The sequence below is a fragment of the Rhinoraja longicauda genome, chromosome 16, assembly GCF_053455715.1.
Source record: "Rhinoraja longicauda isolate Sanriku21f chromosome 16, sRhiLon1.1, whole genome shotgun sequence".
NCBI lineage: Eukaryota > Metazoa > Chordata > Chondrichthyes > Rajiformes > Arhynchobatidae > Rhinoraja > Rhinoraja longicauda.
Window position 1 is genome coordinate 15,774,026 of NC_135968.1, and position 20,827 is coordinate 15,794,852.

The following is a 20,827-nucleotide window of genomic DNA, read 5'->3' on the forward strand; positions in this document are numbered from 1 at the left end:
TCATTTTAATTTCATGTTTCATGTATTTTGTGTTTTATAACTATTGGCAGATCAATTTTCCTCCTGGGATAAATAAAGTTCTATCGTATCATATCGTATCGTATTGTATCGTACCCTCTGTGGAATGGCCCGTGTTTCAGGTTGATGTCCTTTCCCTGCCCTGAGGTCAAATCATCGACCTGAAGCTCAGAGTGTTGAAGGGATCCACCAGGATTGCCGTGCCCTGTGCGAGAAGGTGGCTTGTCTCGGGCTCAGAGTCACAGTGGTGCAGTGGTAGAGCTGTTGCCTCACGGCGTCAGAGATCCAGGTTCTCATATCATATCATATCATATCATATATATACAGCCGGAAACAGGCCTTTTCGGCCCTCCAAGTCCGTGCCGCCCAGTGATCCCCGCACATTAACACTACACCCACTAGGGACAATTTTTACATTTACCCAGCCAATTAACCTACATACCTGTACGTCTTTGGAGTGTGGGAGGAAACCGAAGATCTCGGAGAAAACCCACGCAGGTCACGGGGAGAACGTACAAACTCCTTACAGTGCAGCACCCGTAGTCAGGATCGAACCTGAGTCTCTGGCAAAGGGTGTTGTCTGTATGGAGCTTGTACGTTCTCCCTGTGATCACATGGCTTTTCTCCGGGTGCTCTGCTTTCCTCCCACAAGCCAAAGATGTACAGGTTTGTAATTTGTGTAGAAAGGAACTGCAGAATACTGGTATATTCCGAAGACAGCTGTGGAGTAACTCACAGTGAGTCAGGCAGCACCTCTGGAGAAAAAGGGTGGGTGACGATTTGGGTTAATTGGCTTATGTAAATTGTAAACTGTTCCCAGTGTGTCGGATAATGCTAGTTTATAGGGTGGTCGGCATTGGCTTGGTGGGCCGAATAGCATGTTTCCACGCCGTATCTCTAAAGGCTAAAGTAGAGACTTGTGGAGATGGTCCATGCGATGGATAAACAAATGGTGTGTGTGGAATGATCTGCCAAAGGAAGTCTTTGGGGCAGCTCTATTAACAATTTTTAAAAGCTAAAAGAAGAACTCAACAGGTCAAGCAGCATATGTGGAGGCAAAATAAACCCTATTCACAAAAATATTGTTGTCAAGAGTGTTTATTACTCATGTGACCTGGCAATGGAACAAATAAATTCTTACTTGCCTCAGCTTTACAGGCACATCAATGCAACAACACACAGATAGTGTACAACAATCAATACTACTATCAATTAATAATCAATAATACTTGGTAACCATAATAGTGCAAAATTGAAGTCCGTTCAGCAGCCATGTACACTGTCCATTGGAGATCATAGTAGCACCCCTTATAGATCCCTTCGATGGTGGGGAGGTCAGTACCTGTCATGAACTGGGCAGTGTCCGCCTCTCTGTAATCTTCATTCCTGGGCGATCGAGTTGCTGAGCCATTCAGTCTGTGATGCACCCAGTCGGTGTCTCTCCACCGTACACCTGTGGAGGCCTGATGGAGTATTCAGGGACAAACCAAATCCCCTCAATCCTCCAAGAAAGCAGAAGCATTGATGAGATTTCTTTATGATTGCATCATTGTGCTGGATCCAGCACAGACCTTCAGCGATATGCTCACTCAGAAACTGGAAGCTGTTGACTCTCTCCACCGCCAACCCATCGATGAAGATAGGTTCCTTGGCTTTCCCCTTCTAAAGTTAACGATCAGCCCCTTGGTCTTGTTAACAGTTGAAAGCAACATTGTTGTTCTGGCACTACCAGTCTCCCTCCTATCCTCTGACTCACCATTATTCTTTATTTGTTCAACAATTATGGCATCTTCAGCAGGTGTAAAAATGACAATGGAGCAGTGTCTGGCTGCACAGTCATGGATATAGAGTAAGTAGAGCAGAGACTGAACAAAAATCCTCGAGGTGCTCCTGTGGTGAGTTATCAGTGAGGAAGTGTTGTTGCCAATTTGTACAGATTGCGGTCTGCCAGTGAGGAAGTCGAAGATCTAGTTGCATAAGGACGCGCAGAGACCCAGTTCTCTGAGTTTGATGATGTTTGGAGATGATGGTGTTGAATGCCAGCCGCCATTGATGTGTTCTTATTGTCCAAGTGGCCTAGTGAAGAGTGGAGAGTCAGCGAGTTCACATCCCCCGTAGATCTATTGTGGCGGTGGGCAAATTGTAGTGGGCCCAGGTTCTTGTTGAGGAAGGAGTTGATATGTGTCATGACCAACATCTCAAAGAACTTCATCACCCCAGATTTTAGTGCAACTCATCTGTCGTCATTCGCGCGTGTATCCTTACACTTCTTGGGCACCGGCATCATTGGTGCCCTTCCAAAGCAGCTGGAAACCTTGGAAATTAATTATGAGAGGTTGAAGTTGTGAAATGATGCCTGTCATATGTCAAACTCACAATGCCGAAATAAAGGTTGACAGATGATTGTGTGGGTAATGAGTCAGTGTCAAGAAAAAACATGTCCAGAATGCGATTGATATAGGTTGTTCCCCCGAAGGATGCGTGTTCAGCAGGCTGTGGAGGCCAAGTCAATAGGTATTTTTAGGGTCGAGACAGATAGATTCTTAGGGTGTCAGAGGTTATTGGATGAAGGCAGGAGAATGGGGTTAAGAGGGAAAGATAGATCAGCCTTGATTGAATGGCAGAGTGGACTTGATTGTCTCATTCCGCTCCTATAACTAATGAATGTTATGAACTTCAGTTGTATAATTTAATCTCTTGACACTGATGACTGTGCGGCTAAGTTCTGCTCTAATTCCATCTGCAATTTGCCATTTGTCGTGTACATCACTGCGGCGGTCCGGGTATCAAACAATGACGAGACGGAGTATTGGAACGAGAAAGGGGACTTAATAATATGGTGTCAGGACCGCAACCTCTTCCTCAAAATATAGAAACAAGGACCTGTGTACCGAGCAAAGGCACAAAATATTTGAGTTATTCAGCCGGTCAGGTCGCATTCCTGGAGACTACGGTTGGGACTCTTCTTCCGACTGATTGCAGAGGTGGGTGGGAAAGGAGAAATCATGTCTTGTGTTTCTGCTGACCCGGGTAACACGCAACAAAAGCTTTTCACTGTACCTCGGCACATGTGACAATAAACTAAACTAAACTAGAATGGTGGGAAGCTACAAGCGCTATTCCCACCCTTGCAATGTCTGAAGAAGGGTCTCGACCCGAAACGTCACCCGTTCTTTCTCTCCTGAGATACTCTCCTGAGTATCTCTCCTGAGATACTGCCTGTCCCGCTGAGTTACTCCAGCATTTTCTGTCTATCTTCGGTTTAAACCAGCATCTGCAGTTCCTTCTTATCACTTTCACATCTACTCCCACACACTAGGGGGCAATTTACAGAAGCCAGCTAATCAACAAATCAACAAAGAGCTTCTTGCTCTTTGTAGGCATTTTATCATATCATATCATATATATACAGCCGGAAACAGGCCTTTTCGGCCCTCCAAGTCCGTGCCGCCCAGCGATCCCCATACATTAACACTATCCTACACCCACTAGGGACAAATTTTTTTAAACATTTACCCAGCCAATTAACCTACATACCTGTACGTCTTTGGAGTGTGGGAGGAAACCGAAGATCTCGGAGATACCGTGCCGCTCTTTTTGTTAAAGCAATTATGCTCTTGCAAACAGGTCTTTCTCGCTCCGACTCCTCGCTCTGGGTTCCGACTGTGAGCAGGAGGCAGCAAGGGTTAAATGTTTTCTTTCGCTGAGTTTCGCAAGAAGCTCTGTAACTGGGAGTGCCGTGGTTCTGGGGATATTTAAGCATCCTTTTCCTTGTGCCCAGACTATTCGGAACGGGACATCCCAAAGACTGCAGCAGCCATGAACGGCCACAACGGGTGAGCGGTTGCAGGGAGGGCGATGCGGGCGGGGCTGGGGTGGACGGTGCCAAACGCGCCAGGGCACTACCCACGAGGGGAGAGAGGACGCCGGGGGGTGGGGGGTTGGGAGGAGGGGGTGGGGTGGGGTGGGGGTGGGGGTGGGGGGGTGGGGGGGGGGAGTAGGGGGGTGGAGTGGGGGGGGTGGGGAGTGGGGGGGGTGAGGAGTGGGGGGGTGAGTTGGGGGAGGAGTGGGGGGGGAGTGGGGGGAGGGGGGTGGGGGGGTAGTGGGGGGAGGGGGGGTGGGGGGGGAGGGGGGTGGGGGGGGGGGGGGAGTGGCCGGGAGAGCTGCTGCCTTACAGTGCCAGAAACCCGGTTTACATGTGTTGTCTGTACGGAGTTTGTACCTTCTCCCTGAGACCGCGTGGGATTTCTCTGGGTGCTCCGGTTTCGTGCCACACTCCAACGACGAGCAGAGTTGTAGTTTAATTGGCTTCTGTTAATTGTAAATAATTCCTCGCGTGTAGGATAGTGTTAGTGCACGGGTGATTGCTGGCCGGCATGACAAGGTGGGCCGAGGGACTTGTTCCCGCGCTATATTTCTAAAGTCTAAAAGACTTCAGTTGCGGGTGAAACCGCCTCAGGACTCCCTGGAAGGCGGGAGTTTGTGGGGATGAGTTCGGGCCGGGCCAGTGGCTCTGACGGAAGTATTCATGTGGCCGGTCGGTGAGCCGGGGGTGCGGGGACAGGGGTCGTTCACCCCATGGAAGGTTGATTAAGAAGGTTAAATCGTTGGGTATTAATACTGAGGTTGCAAGATGGATTCAACAATGGCTGAATGGGAGATACCAGAGGGTAATGGTTGACAACTGTATGTCAGGTTGGAGGCCAGTGTCTAGTGGAGTACCCCAAGGATCTGTGTTGGGTCCACTGTTGTTTGTCATTTACATTCATGATCTGGATGATGGTGTGGCAAATTGGATTAGTAAGTATGCAGATGATACTAAGATAGGTGGTGTAGTTATTACTGAGGTAGATTTTCAAAGTCTACAGAGAGACTTGGGCCTTTTGGACGGGTGGGCTGAAAGATGGCAGATGGAGTTTAATGCTGATAAGTGTGAGGTACTGCATTTTGGTAGGACAAATCAAAATAGGACGTACAGGGTAAATGGTCGGGAATTGAGGAATGCAGTGGAACAGAGGGATCTGGGAATAACTGTGCATTGTTCCCTGAAGGTGGAATCTCATGTGGATAGGGTGGTGAAGAAGGCGTTTGGTATGCTTGCCTTTATAAATCAGAGCATCAAATATAGAAGTTGGGATGTAATGTTAAAATTGTACAGGGCATTGGTGAGGCCGAATCTGGAGTATGGTGTGCAGTTCTGGTCGCCAAATTATAGGAAGGATGTCGACAAAATGGAGAGGGTACAGAGGAGATTTACTAGAATGTTGCCTGGGTTTCAGCACTTAAGCTACAGAGAGAGGTTGAACAGGTTGGGTCTTTATTCTTTGGAGCGTAGAATGTTGAGGGGGGACTTGATAGAGGTTTTTTAAATTTTAAGAGGGACGGACAGCGTTGACGTGGGTAGGCTTTTCCCTTTGAGAGTGGGGAAGATTCCAACAAGGGGACATAACTTCAGAATTAAGGGACAAAAGTTTAGGGGTAACATGAGGGGTAACTTCTTTACTCAGAGGGTGGTGGCTGTATGGAATGCGCTTCCGGTGGAAGTGGTGGAGGCAGGCTCAATTTTATAATTTAAGAGTAAATTGGATAGGTATATGGATGGGAGGGGATTGGAGGGTTATGGTCTGAGAGCAGGTAGATGAGACTAGGTCAGAGAAAGTGGTTGGCGTGGACCGGTAGGGCCGAACGGGCCTGTTTCCGTGCTGTAATTGTTATATGGTTATATGGTTATAAGGAAATAGATCAGATGAAATTTGCCACCCCCCCCCAGATTCCCGGTGTCTTACTCGTGTTCACACCCCGAGCTCCCTATCACTCCACATACTCCACTACTCTATTTCTCTGTCCGTCACCAGACTCACCCTCTTCACTATCATTTTCACAGAGGCAGAATCCTGAATGATCGACCCGTGATAGGTGAGTGATGTTGGCATCTTGGCGGTTTGCGCTCATGGGACTTGCGGCCAGCGGTAAATGGCAGGACCCTTGGTACAGAAAGATCTTAGATTTAGATTTAGAGATACAGCGCAGAAACAGGCCCTTCGGCCCACCGGGTCCGCACCACCCAGCAATCCCCGCACACCAACACTAGTCCTACACCCACTAGGGACAATTTTTACATTTACCAGCCAATTAACCTACATACCTGTACGTCTTTGGAATGTGGGAGGAAACCGAAGATCTCGGAGAAAACCCATGCAGGTCACGGGGACAATAGACAAGAGGTGCAGGAGGAGGCCATTCGGCCCTTCGAGCCAGCACCGACATTCAATGTGATCATGGCTGATCATTCTCAATTAGTACCCCGTTCCTGCCTTCTCCCCATACCCCCTGACTCCGCTATCCTTAAGAGCTCTATCCAGCTCTCTCTTGAATGCATTCAGAGAATTGACCTCCACTGCCTTCCGAGGCAGAGAATTCCACAGATTCACAACTCACTGACTGAAAAAGTTTTTCCTCATCTCAGTTCAAAATGGCCTACCCCTTATTCTTAAACTGTGGCCCCTTGATCTGGACTCCCCCAACATTGGGAACATGTTTCCTGCCTCTAACGTGTCCAACCCCTTAATCATCTTGTACGTTTCGATAAGATCTCCTCTCATCCTTCTAAATTCCAGTGTATACAAGCCTAGTCGCTCCAGTCTTTCAACATATGATAGTCCCGCCATTCCAGGAATTAACCTAGACAATAGACAATAGACAATAGGTGCAGGAGTAGCCCATTCAGCCCTTCAAGCCAGCACCGCCATTCAATGCGATCATGGCTGATCACTCTCAATCAGTACCCCGTTCCTGCCTTCTCCCCATACCCCCTCACTCCGCTATCCTTAAGAGCTCTATCCAGCTCTCTCTTGAAGGCATCCAACGAACTGGCCTCCACTGCCTTCTGAGGCAGAGAATTCCACACCTTCACCACTCTCTGACTGAAAAAGTTCTTCCTCATCTCCGTTCTAAATGGCCTACCCCTTATTCTTAAACTGTGGCCCCTTGTTCTGGACTCTCCCAACATTGGGAACATGTTTCCTGCCTCTAATGTGTCCAATCCCCTAATTATCTTATATGTTTCAATAAGATCCCCCCTCATCCTTCTAAATTCCAGTGTATACAAGCCTAATTGCTCCAGCCTTTCAACATACGACAGTCCCGCCATTCCGGGAATCAACCTAGTGAACCTACGCTGCACGCCCTCAATAGCAAGAATTACGCTGCATGCCCTCAATAGCAAGAATATCCTTCCTCAAATTTGGAGACCAAAACTGCACATAGTACTCCAGGTGCGGTCTCACTAGGGCCCTGTACAACTGCAGAAGGACCTCTTTGCTCCTATACTCAACTCCTCTTGTTATGAAGGCCAACATTCCATTGGCTTTCTTCACTGTCTGCTGTACCTGCATGCTTCCTTTCAGTGACTGATGCACTAGGACACCCAGATTTCGTTGTACCTCCCCTTTTCCTAACTTGACACCATTCACATAATACTCTACCTTCCTATTCTTTGAGTATATGAAAAAAGCTATATAAATGTAATGCATTATTATTATAATTATTATTATTCTTACCACCAAAGTGGATAACCTCACACTTATCCACATTAAACTGCATCTGCCATGCATCCGCCCACTCACACAACCTGTCCAAGTCACCCTGCAACCTCATAGCATCTTCCTCACAGTACACACTACCACCCAGCTTTGTATCATCTGCAAATTTGCTAATGGTACTTTTAATCCCTTCATCCAAGTCATTAATGTATATTGTAAATAGCTGCGGTCTCAGCACCGAGCCTTGCGGTACCCCACTAGTTACTGCCTGCCATTCCGAAAGGGACCCATTTATCCCCACTCTTTGCGTACAAAGAACGTACAAACTCGGTACAGGCGGCTACCATAGTCAGGATCGAACCTGAGTCTCCGGCGCTGCATTCGCTGTAAGGCAGCAACTCTACCGCTGCGCCATCTTGGGGTGGAAGTTCCATGGTCTCCTAAAAGTGGCCACGCATGTAGATAAGATGGCAAAAAAATGCATCACACATCTCCTTTAAATCTTGCCCCTCTCACCTTAAAGTTGGAGGGCGTTGGTTTAAGGTGAGAGGGGCAAATTTTCAAAGAGATGCGCGGGGCAAGTTTTGTTTTTACACAGAGGGTCGAGAGTGCCTGGGACACACTGCTGGGGGTGGCGATGGAAGCAGATACGATCGGGTAATTTTGTGCAGCTTCCAGATCGACCTCCTCGACAATCTCTCCAAAGCCTGCACGGCTTCCTGCAGGTTCGGGTTTCAGTTTGTTATTGTCACGTGTGACTGGGTGTCCTAGTGCATCAGTCACTGAAAGGAAGCATGCAGATATAGCAGGCAGTGAAGAAAGCCAATGGAATGTTGGCCTTCATAACAAGAGGAGTTGAGGCACAGTGAAAAGCTTTGTCGTGCATGCTGCCCAAATTAGATCAGACGATATCATACACGAATCTAATCAGGTCAAACTCAACTGCAATAGGTGGAGCAAAGGGGGTGCAGATAGCATTCGATGTTTTCATTCTGGGGAATAGGGTCTGACTGTTGATGGTCTTGCTGTTCTTTCCTCTGTGCCATCAGGTATCTTGGTGCAGCTTGCCCGCGAGGAGCTGACGTATCAAGCCAAGATGTACGTATCAGCTCCCAACGTGAAGTACCTGGAGTCGGCTAGCTGCCGGGTGACACCTGTCAGGTGGATGCCATCACTTTCCTGCTGATTGGGCAGGTGGGCCTGACCCTGCTGACCACCTGGAGTGAGGGTCAGAGGTCAAAGGGTGTGGCGGGACTACATTGGGTGCAGACAGGGAGGACAGTCTAAATCTTTTTCCAAAGGTGGAAATGTTAAAGACTAGAGGGCATAGAACATTAGGCATACAACAGGCATACAACAGAGGGCATACAACATATACCTGATATAGATTGGGTGAATCAAATTGGCAGAGGTGCTGAGGAAGAGGATTTCTTGGAATGTATGCGGGATAGTTTTCTAAACCAACATGTAGAGGAACCAACGAGAGAGCAGGCTATTCTAGACTGGGTATTGAGTAATGAGGAAGGGTTAGTTAGCAGTCTTGATGTGCGTGGCCCCTTGGGCAAGAGTGACCATAATATGGTTGAGTTCTTCATTAGGATGGAGAGTGACTTAGTTAATTCAGAAACAACGGCTCTGAACTTAAAGAAAGGTAATTTTGAGGGTATGAGACGTGAATTGGCCAAGATAGACTGGTAATTGATTCTTAAAGGGTTGACGGTGGATATGCAATGGAAGGCATTTAAAGACTGCTTGGATGAACTACAACAATTGTTCATTTCAGTTTGGCAAAAGAATAAATCAGGGAAGGTAGTGCATCCGTGGCTAACAAGGGAAATTAGGGATAGTATCAAAACAAAAGATGAAGCATACAAATTAGCAAGAAAAAGCAGCCTACCAGAGGACTGGGAGAATTTCAGAGTCCAGCAGAGGAGGACAAAGGACTTAATTAGGAAAGGGAAAATAGATTATGAAAGAAAACTGGCAGGGAACATAAAAACTGTCTGCATAAGCTTTTATAGATATGTGAAGAGAAAAAGATTAGTTAAAACAAATGTAGGTACCTTGCAGTCAGAAACAGGTGAATTGGTCATGGGGAACAAAGACATGGCAGACCAATTGAATAACTACTTTGGTTCTGTCTTCACTAAGGAAGACATAAATAATCTGCCGGAAATAGCGGGGGACCGGGGGTCAAATGAGATGGAAGAACTGAGTGAAATCCAGGTTAGTCAGGAAGTGGTGTTAGGTAAATTGAATGGATTAAAGGCCGATAAATCCCCAGGGCCAGATAGGCTGCATCCCAGTGCTTAAGGAGGTAGCCCCAGAAATAGTGGATGCATTAATGATCATTTTTCAAAACTCTTTAGATTCTGGAGTAGTTCCTGAGGATTGGAGGGTAGCTAATGTAACCCCACTTTTCAAAAAGGGAGGGAGAGAGAAACGGGGAATTACAGACCAGTTAGTCTAACATCGGTTAGTGGGGAAAATGCTAGAGTCAGTTATTAAAGGTGGGATAGCAGCACATTTGGAAAGTGGTCAAATCATTGGGCAAAGTCAGCATGGATTTATGAAAGGTAAATCATGTCTGACAAATCTTATAGAATTTTTCAAGGATGTAACTAATAGAGTGGATAAGCGAGAACCAGTGGATGTGTTATATCTGGACTTCCAGAAGGCTTTCGACAAGGTCCCACATAAGAGTTTAGTATGGAAACTTAAAGCACATGGTATTGTGGGTTCAGTATTGATGTGGATAGAGAACTGGCTGGCAGACACGAAGCAAAGAGTAGGAATAAATGGGTCCTTTTCAGAATGGCGGACAGTGTTAGCTGTGAGGAGGATGCTAGGAGGCTGCAAGGTGAATTGGATAGGTTAGGTGAGTGGGCAAATGCATGGCAGATGCAGTATAATGTGGATAAATGTGAGGTTATCCACTTTGGTGGCAAGAACAGGAAAGCAGACTATTATCTGAATGGTGGCCGATTAGGAAAAGGGGAGATGCAACGAGACCTGGGTGTCGTGGTACACCAGTCATTGAAAGTAGGCATGCAGGTGCAGCAGGCAGTGAAGAAAGTGAATGGTATGTTGGCATTCATAGCGAGGGGATTTGAGTATAGGAGCAGGGAAGTTCTGCTGCAGTTGTACATGCCATTGGTGAGACCACACCTGGAGTATTGCGTACAGTTTTGGTCTCCAAATCTGAGGAAAGACATTCTTGCCATAGAGGGAGTACAGAAAAGGTTCACCAGATTGATTCCTGGGATGGCAGGACTTTCATATGAAGAAAGACTGGATAGACTCTGCTTGTACTCGCTGGAATTTAGAAGATTGAGGGGGGGATCTTATAGAAACTTACAAAATTCTTAAGGAGTTGGTCAGGCTGGATGCAGGAAGATTGTTCCCGATGTTGGGGAAGTCCAAAACAAGGGGTCACAGTTTATGGATAATGGGGAAGTCTTTTAGGACCGAGATGAGAAAGTTTTTTTTCACACAGAGAGTGGTGAATCTGTGGAATTCTCTGCCACAGAAGGTAGTTGAGGCCAGTTCATTGGCTATATTTAAGAGGAAGTTCGATGTGGCAATTGTGGCTAAAGGGACCAGGGGGTATGGAGAGAAGGCAGGTACAGGATACTGAGTTGGAAGATCAGCCATGATCATATTGAATGGCGGTGCAGGCTCGAAGGGCCGAATGGCCTACTCCTGCACCTATTTTTTATGTTTCTAACATAGAGCCGCACAGCATTAGAATAGGCCCTTCGGCCCCCAATATCTGCGCCAAACATTTTGCCAAGACCAATTCTTATCTGCCCACATATGTTCCATATCCCTCCATTTCCTGCATATCCACGTGCCTATCCAAAGCGTCTTAAATGCCACCATCGTATCTGCCTCCACCACCATCCCTGTCAATGCATTTCAAAAATTCACCACCCTCAGTGCTAAAAAAACTTGCACCACACACTCCTTTAAACCCATGCCCTTTAACTTTAAGGTGAGAGGGGCAAGATTTAAAGGAGATGTGTGGTGTAAGTTTTGAGGGTGGTGAGTTTTTGCAATGCACTGTCCAGGATGGTGGTGGAGGCAGATATGGTAGTGACACATTTAGATCGGCGCGTGGATATGCAGGGAATGGAGGGATATCGATCAAGTGAAGGCACATAAGAGTTGGTCTTGGCATCATGTGGTGCACGGACTTAGCGGGCTACATGAGATGATCTATGGAAGATGAGGAGATGGAAAGGTCAGTTATGTCAAGTTTTGTGCTTTGGAGATTTGACATCTTGGCTGGGAGGAATGTTGAAGAGGGTGGCTAGAAGAAATGGGAATGAGTGAGGCTAGAAGAAAGGGTGGTTAGAGACAAGGAACTGCAGATGCTGGAATCCTGAGCAAGACACAAAGTGCTGAAGGAATTCAGAGGGTCAGGCAGCATCTGTGAAGGGAATGAACAGATCAGTATGAAGAAGGGAGGGTCCTGACCTGCTGACTTTCTCCAGCACTTTGTTTTGCTCAAGCAGGAAGGTGGGGGGGGGGGGGGGGGGTATAATTGGGCTAAGAATGGTCTTGAGACTGGAATTGGGGGAGTGTAATAGAGTAGGGGATGCAGGATAGGGTTGATTAGGTTGGGAGTGAGTTTGGGGTCATAAGGGTTGAGTTGGAAATGGGTTGGGGCAGCGGGATTGGGGATGTAGACAGTGGTTAGAGCTGGTTATGGACAGAAGTTAAAGGTGGGTTGCATTGGAATCGGGGAACAGGAAACAAATAACATTGGGGTTTATTCACGGGATGGCTGTTACATCGAGGTTCCTTGTTCTCCTCAGATTGTACCTCAGTGAGTCTGAATATGAACGGATATTTTACGCAATAAATGGGTAGGTGTTTGATCATCAGTTTTCCTCTCATTTTATTGTCTCCTCTCAGGGACACTGCTCTCCCTCTCTCACCCAGGGTCCCTCTGATTGTATGTATCTGCAAGTGCTCCAACCTCCTGGGTCCTTTGGTGTCTCCAAGTATTTTCAATCTGAATATTGGACTCTTCCTATGCCACCCTTCTTTCCTGGACAGACACTGTTGCCTCACGCTGCAGTTTTGCTCTCAGTTTATTGTTGTCTCATGTACTGAGATATAGTGAAACACTTTCTGTGCTATCGAGCAAAATCACACTATGTACAAGTACAATCATACTATACACAGGAACAGGTAGTGCAAAGTGAAAATTACTAGGGTGCAGAATATAGTGTTAAAGCATTTACAGCTTTACAGTTACAAATGAAAACTCCAATGTCAGCAATGAGGTAGGTTGGAAGATCGGGACTCCACCCTAGCTTATGGGAGGACCATTCAGTCGTCTGATAATAGCGGGTGTTGGGGGGGGGGGGGGGGGGGGGGCGGGGGGCTGCTCCCGAAACTGGTGGTACGCGCCTTCAAGCGTTTGTATCTTCTGCCTAAACAGAGAGGGGAGAGAGGGGAGTGACCGGGGTGAGAGTGGTCCTTGATTATGTTGGCTGCTTTCCTCAGCGTGAAGTGTAGATGGAGTCAAGGGTGGGGAGTCTGATCAGTGTGATGGTCTGGGCTACATCCACAACTCTGTGCAACTTCTTGGGGTCTTGGATAGAGATATTCCCAAACCAAGCTGTGATGCACCGGACAGTTTGCTCTCCATGGTGCATCTGCAGAAGTTGGCGACATTAGTCGTGTGATATCGTGAGGCGGCGTGTTACCCTTTTAGCCGTGGCATCAATGTTGTTGGTCCAGGACAAATGTTTGATGATATTCACCACTTGCAACTCGAAGCTCTCGACCTTTTCTCTTCGGCACCATTGATGCTTAATAAGAAGACACGAAGGGTCTGTGTAAAGACTCTTGACAAATAAATCTCATTCTTTTAAACGCCCAACGTGGCCTTCGGTCACCGAGTAATCACACTTGGCAACCGGTAATCCTGTGGTCTGCTTGGCGTAAGGATGGGCCAACGCCTTGTGAGCCGCATCTGTTGATCCTGAGCTATTATTTTTTATCTTCATGCATGTTCTTCCAGGTTTCCCAGACAGTGGCGTCACGGGTAGGCAGGGTGGGGAAGGTATCTTTGTTCACACGGCCCTTCACCCGTCAGGGACTTGAGTATAGAAGTTGGGACACTACATTACGGTTGTACAGGGTGCTTGAGCCAGGAGGGCGTGCAGCGTAGATTTACTAGGCTAATTCCCGGAATGGCGGGACTGACGTATGTTGAAAGACTGGATCGACTAGGCATGTATACACTGGAATTTAGAAGTATGAGAGGAGATCTTATCGAAACGTATAAGATTATTAAGGGGTTGGTCACGAATGGCCTCCTCCTGCACCTATTGTCTATTGTTTATTGTCTATTGAAGCTGAAGGCCGGTGCCTGCAGCTCGGCGACTTCTCTGGGCATGGGACCGTTTGCTCACTCACCGTCACCTCTCCCCCAGCATCCTGCTACCCGGAGGGGCGGTAGACATCCAGAGCTCGGAGTTCGCCCGGGTGGCCGGAATCTTCTACAGGCTGGCGATCAAGGTTGGTGGTGACAGGTTGTGTCCGTGATAACCATGCCCAATGAGATAGGGAGCGGCGCTCCCTCAGTACAGCCTCTCCCACAGTGCGGCGCTCCCTCAGTACAGCCCCTCCCACATCGCGATGTTCCCTCAGTACCGCCCCTCCCACAGTGCGGCGCTCCCTCAGTACAGCCCCTCCCACAGCGCGGCGCTCCCTCAGTACAGCCCCTCCCACAGCGCGGCGCTCCCTCAGTGCTGCCCCTCCCACAGCGCGGCGCTCCCTCAGTACAGCCCCTCCCACATCGCGATGCTCCCTCAGTACTGCCCCTCCCTCAGAACATCCCTCCCTCAGAACACAGCGCGGCGCTCCCTCAGTACTGCCCCTCCCACAGAGCGGCGCTCTCTCAGTACTGCCCCTCCCACAGTGCTGTGCTCTCTCAGTACTGCCCCTCCCACAGTGCGGCGCTCCCTCAGTACTGCCCCTCTCACAGTGCGGCGCTCCCTCAGTACTGCCCCTCAGTGCGGCGCTCCCTCAGTACTGCCCCTCCCACAGTGCGGCGCTTCCCCAGTATAGTTCCTCCCACAATGCGGCGCTTCCCCACCCCCGCGGGCCCGGGCTTCGGGCAATGTCCCCCCCCCCCCCCCCCAGACCTATCTCTCTCTCTCTGTCTCTCTCTCTCTCCACAGGCCGGTGACCGGGGCGACTATTTCCCGGTGTGGGGCACGTGTCTGGGTCACCAGGTGCTGACGGCGCTCACCGCCGGCCACAACCTGCTCCGCTGCACGGATAGCGGCAACGTGGCTCTGCCGCTCCACTTCACCCCCGGTACATGACAGGGTGGCACTGGATGCGGCGTGGGCACGGAGCGCCAGGGGGTGGGGAGGGGAAAGGATGGGGATGGAGACCTCTCCGCGGGAGCCGCTAGGTATCCTATCTTGTGTTACAGTGCTAATTTCTTTGGTGCCGGAGCTGTCAAACAGGGGCGTCATTTCAGCTTTTGCTTGGGGGGGGCAAGCTAGTCTCCCAACTTCCTATCCCTCCCCGCCCCCCCCTCCCCGCCCCCCCCTCCCCGCCGCCCCCCTCCCCCACCCTGACTCCATTTCGTTGCTTTTCAGAAACAAAAAGCTGCCGAATGTTCCGTGATTTCCCGCCGGAGATGATGAGAGCTTTAGGGGAAAACCCTCTGACCGGACACTTCCACAAGTACAGCATCACCCTGGAGGTAAGGGCGGCGAGCAGCGGGGGTAGCGGGCGGGGGCGGGATGTGTGGCTGACGGTGGTGGCTGTGGTGTGGAGGGTGAAGCGAGTAGGGGTGGTGGTGTAGGCAGCGCTGAGCAGGGGGCAGTGGGAGGGGGTTGTCGAGCGGGAGTGCCTGGCTGCGGTGAGGGGGATCGGGGTGACGAGGCTACTGTGGTTAAGACCCTGCCGCACCTCTTTATCCCAGCTTTCTCCCCTCTCCATCAGCCTGAAGAAGGGCCCCGACCCAAAACGCGCGTGTTGATTCCCTCTACGCTGCCTGACCCGCTGAGTTCCTCCAGTACTTTGTGCTTTGACTGCTATCGGCCCGTTTGGCCAACACAGATGACATTGTTCATGGTCAGAGACAAAATGCTGGAGTAACTCAGCGGGTCAGGCAGCATCTGTGGAGAAAACGAACAGGTGAAGCACCGGTTCAAACCCCTTCTTCTGACTGAGTTAGGGGAGAGGGAAACTGGAGGTATGGAAAGGTACAAAGAGCAAATGAATGAAAGGTGTAAAAAGAACAAATCAAAGCCAGCCACATGATCAAGGAAAGGTGGAGCCCACAATGGTCCATTGTTGGCTGTGGAGAAGGAGATAACGAGGGGACACGAACAGTAGAATTAAACAGGGCGACAGTGAAACAAGTCAGACGAATTGGATTGAGGGAGGGATGGAGAGAGAGGGAATGCAAGGGTTAATTGAAGTTAGAAAAATATAAAATTCATACGGCTAGGTTGTAAGTTGCCCAAGCGAACTCCGTTCCTCCAATTTGCATTTGGCCCCATCTGACAGTGGAGGAAGAGAAACTGATGAACGCAGCGGCAGAAAAGCGGGCACGCAGAAAGGAGCGCAGCAACTTCAACAGACCAGAGACCACACACAAATGTGACCTTCACGACAGAGACTGTCACTTCCGCATTGGTCTCTTCAGACACAAGCAACGCTGCTCCAGCCGAGGTGTGGAGCAAGCAGCCAACAACTAGGATGCATCACCCATTGTCAGCCATGACCGAGGGGGGTGTACAAAAAAAAATTATAAACCCAAACCGAACACTGCGAGTCATAGTCATACAGCACGGGTTCAAACCTGTTTTGCGGTGACAGAGGGGAAGATAAAATGGAACATGGGATGAAGAGTGGGGGGGGGGGGCGAGGGGGGGTGGGGGGGGTGAGGGGGGGTCGGGGGGTGAGGGGGGGTCGGGGGTGAGGGGGGGTCGGGGGGTGGGGGGGGTCGGGGGGTGGGGGGGGTCGGGGGGTGGGGGGGGGGTCGGGGGGTGGGGGGGGGGGGGGTCGGGGGGGGGGGGGTTCGGGGGTGAGGGGGGGGGGTTCGGAAGGAGGGATGATCTACAACACGCTGAGGGCGGGGTGAGATGTTGCGGGTGGGGTTGTGAGTCAGGGCTCCGTCTCTCCAGTAACTAACCATGGCCGTTGGCTTTAGGACTTCGAGGCAAACGAGAAGCTGCGCTCCTTCTACAGACTCATCTCCATCAACACCGACCCACAAGGAATCACCTACGTCTCCACCATGGAAGGTAGGGAGAGGCTGGCCTCCTGCGCTTCAAGGAATAAAGTCCTAGACTGCCCAACCTCTCACTGTGGCTCAGGCCCTTAAGTCCTGACAACAGCCTTGTAAATCTTCTCTGCATCCTTTCCAACTTATCGACCTTTGCTATAGCAGTGTGACCAAACCTGAACACAATATTCCACGCGCAGCCTCACTAATGGTGTTGTTGGCGAGATCAAGCTCTCCTGTACTGAAGATAGACACAAAATGTTGGAGTAACTCAGCGGGGCAGGCAGCATCTCTGGACAGAGGAATGGATGATTTTTCGGGTCGAGACCCTTCTCCAGACTGAGAGTCAGGGGAGAGGGATACATAGAGATAAGGAAGGGGAAGGTGTGAAAATGAGACATCAAAAGAGGTGCAGTTCAAGGAAAATGTAGAATATATCATTGTTAGCTAGGAAAAGCTGACAAAGAAGCATACAGAGTCGAGGGAGGAGGTATAGGGACAGGTGTTGCGTCTCCTGTGGTTGCAGTGAAAAGTATCTGGGGAGGGGGTGGTTTGGGTGGGAAGGGAAGAGTTAACTAGGGAGTTACGAAGGGAATGGACTCTACGGAAAGGGTGGAGATGGGAAGATGTGGCTAATGGTGGGATCTTGTTGGAAGTGGCGAACATGTTGGAGGATTATGTGCTTTCTGTGACGGCTGATGGGGTGAAAGGTGAGGACTGGGGGGGGCTCTGTTCCTATTGCTACTGGGGGAGCTGCGGGATATCGAGGAGATCCTAGTGAGGTCCTCATCTATAATGGAAGTGGGGAACACCTGTTCCCTGAAGAATGATTACATCTCAAATGTCCTGGTGTGTAACAGCTCACCTTGGGTGCAAATCATTGTCAAGTCAAGTCAAGTCAAGTTTATTTGGCACATACACATACAAGACGCGCAGTGAATGCGGCGTAGACAGAGGAATTGGGAATAGCGGATAGAGTATTTGTACTGTGCTGTTTTCATCCAACTTGCAGCGATCCACTATCCAATTTACGGCACCCAGTGGCATCCGGAAGCAAACAGATATTTCTGGAAGAAGAATTTTGATTTTCTGCACTGTCCCCTGGGAGTCAGGATGTCCTACCTATTGGCAGAGTTCTTTATAAATGAAGGTACGTCTGTAGAATGTCTGGCTGATTGGAGTCAAGGAGGGGCTGTTGCATGGGGCAGGCAGCACTTGAATCGGGCAGACTCCCTAATTCCGGTAAATGGGAAGACTGGGACTAAAGGCTGGGTAAGGCTGGCATGGGTCTGATAAGGCAAGATTTAACAGGATGAAGAGAAAATACAAGGTTAAATCACGGAGGCACAAGATGCATGAATCTTGAGTAAAACACAAAGTGCTGAAGGATCTCAATAGGTCAGGCAGCATCTGAAGAGGGAGTGGACAGATGGTATGTTGGGCTGGGACCCTTCTGCAGAAGGGTGGAATGGGGGGGGGGGGAGCGAAAGTTGGAAAGGAGGAAGGGTGGTGTGGGGACAAGGCCTGATAAGTGATAAGAAGCAAATGCAGATGCTGGTTTAAACCGAAGATAGACAAAAAAAAGCTGGATTAACTCAGCTGGACAGGCAGCATCTCTGCAGAGAAGGAATGGGTGACATTTTGGGTCAAGACGTTTCTTCAGTCTGAAGAAGGGTCTCGACCCGAAACGTCACACATTTCTTCTCTCCTGAGATGCTCCCTGTCCCACTGAGTTACTGCAGCTTTTTGGGTCTGTCCTGGTAGTGATAGATGGATACAGTCGAGGGTGAGGGGTATGATTGAAAAATGGGTAGTGGCCAGAGGTAAAGTGAAACAAAAGGGTGTCAGAGTGAAGGAGTGAAATGTAAAGCCAGAGGGATGGGTGATGGAAAAGAGGGGCTAAAAGGGAAATACGAGACTCTATAATGGGAGATGACTGTACAGAGGAAGGGAAAGGGGCAGGGTGATGGGACGATGGAGGGGGAGGGGGGCGTGGGGTGGGGGAGGGGATGGTGGGAGATGGTGATTGATATAATCTCACGAAAGGACAGGATATACAAATGTAATCTAGGTCAGGATCAGATGTAGAGAAATCTGTTTGTAACAAGATAGAATATTTAGTGGCGCAGATGGAAATATATGGGAATGATATTACAGGCGTTACAATGATGGCCCCCTAGTGACTGCAATTGGGGATTGAATACTCCAGGATACTGTCGGACGAAGTAAAAGTAAACATGGGAAAAAATATAGGAAGAGAAAGGAACAAAACTCAGGAAATCAAGGAAATGAAACAATTTGGGTGGAGCTGAGAAACAGAAAGAGGTAAGAAACATTGGAGGGAGAAGTTCAATGGTGATGTGGGGCAAAGTGCTGAACCAGAAGTTAGAGGTGAGCGTGAGACAGTATCACAAAGCAGAGGGACTTCAATCTGCCCATAGACTGGGCAAAGCAATTGAGCAGAAATAATGTGGACACAAGCAGAGCAAATATTGGAGATGGTTTTCTACATCGGTATTTTGAAGAACTAATGGTTCGGATCTGATATTGTGCAATGAGAAAGATATATGTATTAACCTGATAGTTATGGAGAGGTTAATATGACAACATTTTGTATAGAAAGTGATTTAGTTCAATCTTAAACCAGGATCTTAAATCTGAATAAGCAATCCGCAGAATCTTGACGCATGAGCTACTGTGGTAGTTTGGCAAACCACAATAAAAGTTCTGATGTAAGCCTGACAATTAAATAATTATTATGTTGTTTAAAACAAATATGTTAAAGGTGAACACAAGGAACTGCAGTTGCTGGTTTATTTTTTAAGAAAGACACAAGTTGCTGGAGTAACTCAGTGGGTCAGGCAGCAACTCTGGAGGACGCTCATAGGAGACGCTTTGGGTCAGGATGCCTCTTCAGGCATCATAATTGACCCAGCATCAAAATTCATTTCGTCCCCTCTATCAGTCTGTAGAACGGAGGCATGCTGTCCATGTCCTCCAGAGATGCTGCCTGACCAGTGGTTATTCTGTATGTAATGATTCGAGATGCCTCAGCTTCTTAATGTCCTTCAGATTCTTAATTTGTTGCATTTTCTCTCAACAGCCAAAAAGAGTCTTCATGGGTTTGAGAGCAGAAAGGAGGAGGAGGCTGCCTTAATCGACTGCTGTATACCTACCTTTGTACAAACTGAAAAGTGTTCCCGTATTATCTATAAGTTTGATTAAGTGTCTTTGCTAGGGTGTCTTGGTCTATCTTTAGATATTATTGTCCTTTAGAAAGGTGTAGTCCTGGAATGCTGAAATAAACTCAGAATGTGCTGGCGATGCCCAGAGGTATGTGGAGATGGAAACAGGCATTCAGGTCGAAGGTTCTTCACCAGAACTCTGTTGCTTATCCAATAATGTTGAGCCTCTTATTCTGCTTCGGTAGATTATAGTCCAGCAATATGAACATTGAATTCTCCAATTTCAAGCAATAGACTCCTATTCCTTCCTCTCCATTCCCTGCCACCCACTCTGGTGCACACATTCCTCCCACCATCTCCCACCACTGTTGTCACCCTGTTTTTTTACCCTGCACCAGTGTGTATAGCTTTAAGGTGAGGGGGACAAAGTTTAAAGGAGATGTGTAGGATAATCCTTTTTTACACAGACAGTGGTGAGTGCCTGGAATGCGCTGCTGGGGGGGAGGGGGGTGTTGGTTGAAGCAGATACATTAATCGCATTTCAAACACTTTGAACAGGCGCATGGATATGTCGGGACATGGTTGGGCTCTCTGGCAGTCTGTTGTCTTTTTTTCTTTTTTTTTTGTTTGTGTCGGTGTTGGGATGGTTTTTGTTTCTGTTTTTGGCTGTGTATGTGTGGTGGGGGTGGGGGGTTGTGGGGTGGGGGGTTGTGGGGTGGGGGGGCGGGGGGAAACCTTTCTTTTATTGGGTCTCTTCCCCGGGGCGCGGCTCGGCTGTGGGCCTTAACATCGCAGGCGCGGCTCGGCCGCGG

General features: G+C 48.9%; 2 protein-coding genes across 2 annotated transcripts in view; both read left to right on the top strand.

Moving 5' to 3' along the window:
- LOC144601263 (glutathione S-transferase omega-1-like) overlaps nucleotides 1-20,827 on the top strand; it is a 131,536-nt gene that overhangs the window by 46,127 nt on the left and 64,582 nt on the right. The gene's annotated exons all lie outside the window — the stretch shown is intronic.
- Nucleotides 2,205-20,055, top strand: LOC144600818 (gamma-glutamyl hydrolase-like). The gene is made up of 12 exons (XM_078412709.1): nucleotides 2,205-2,353; nucleotides 3,646-3,683; nucleotides 3,800-3,854; nucleotides 5,903-5,934; nucleotides 8,609-8,720; nucleotides 12,380-12,430; nucleotides 14,012-14,096; nucleotides 14,762-14,900; nucleotides 15,191-15,297; nucleotides 16,756-16,849; nucleotides 17,843-17,980; nucleotides 19,934-20,055. Exons 1-12 carry the CDS (start codon nucleotides 2,205-2,207, stop codon nucleotides 20,053-20,055), a joined length of 1,122 nt encoding a protein of 373 aa, XP_078268835.1.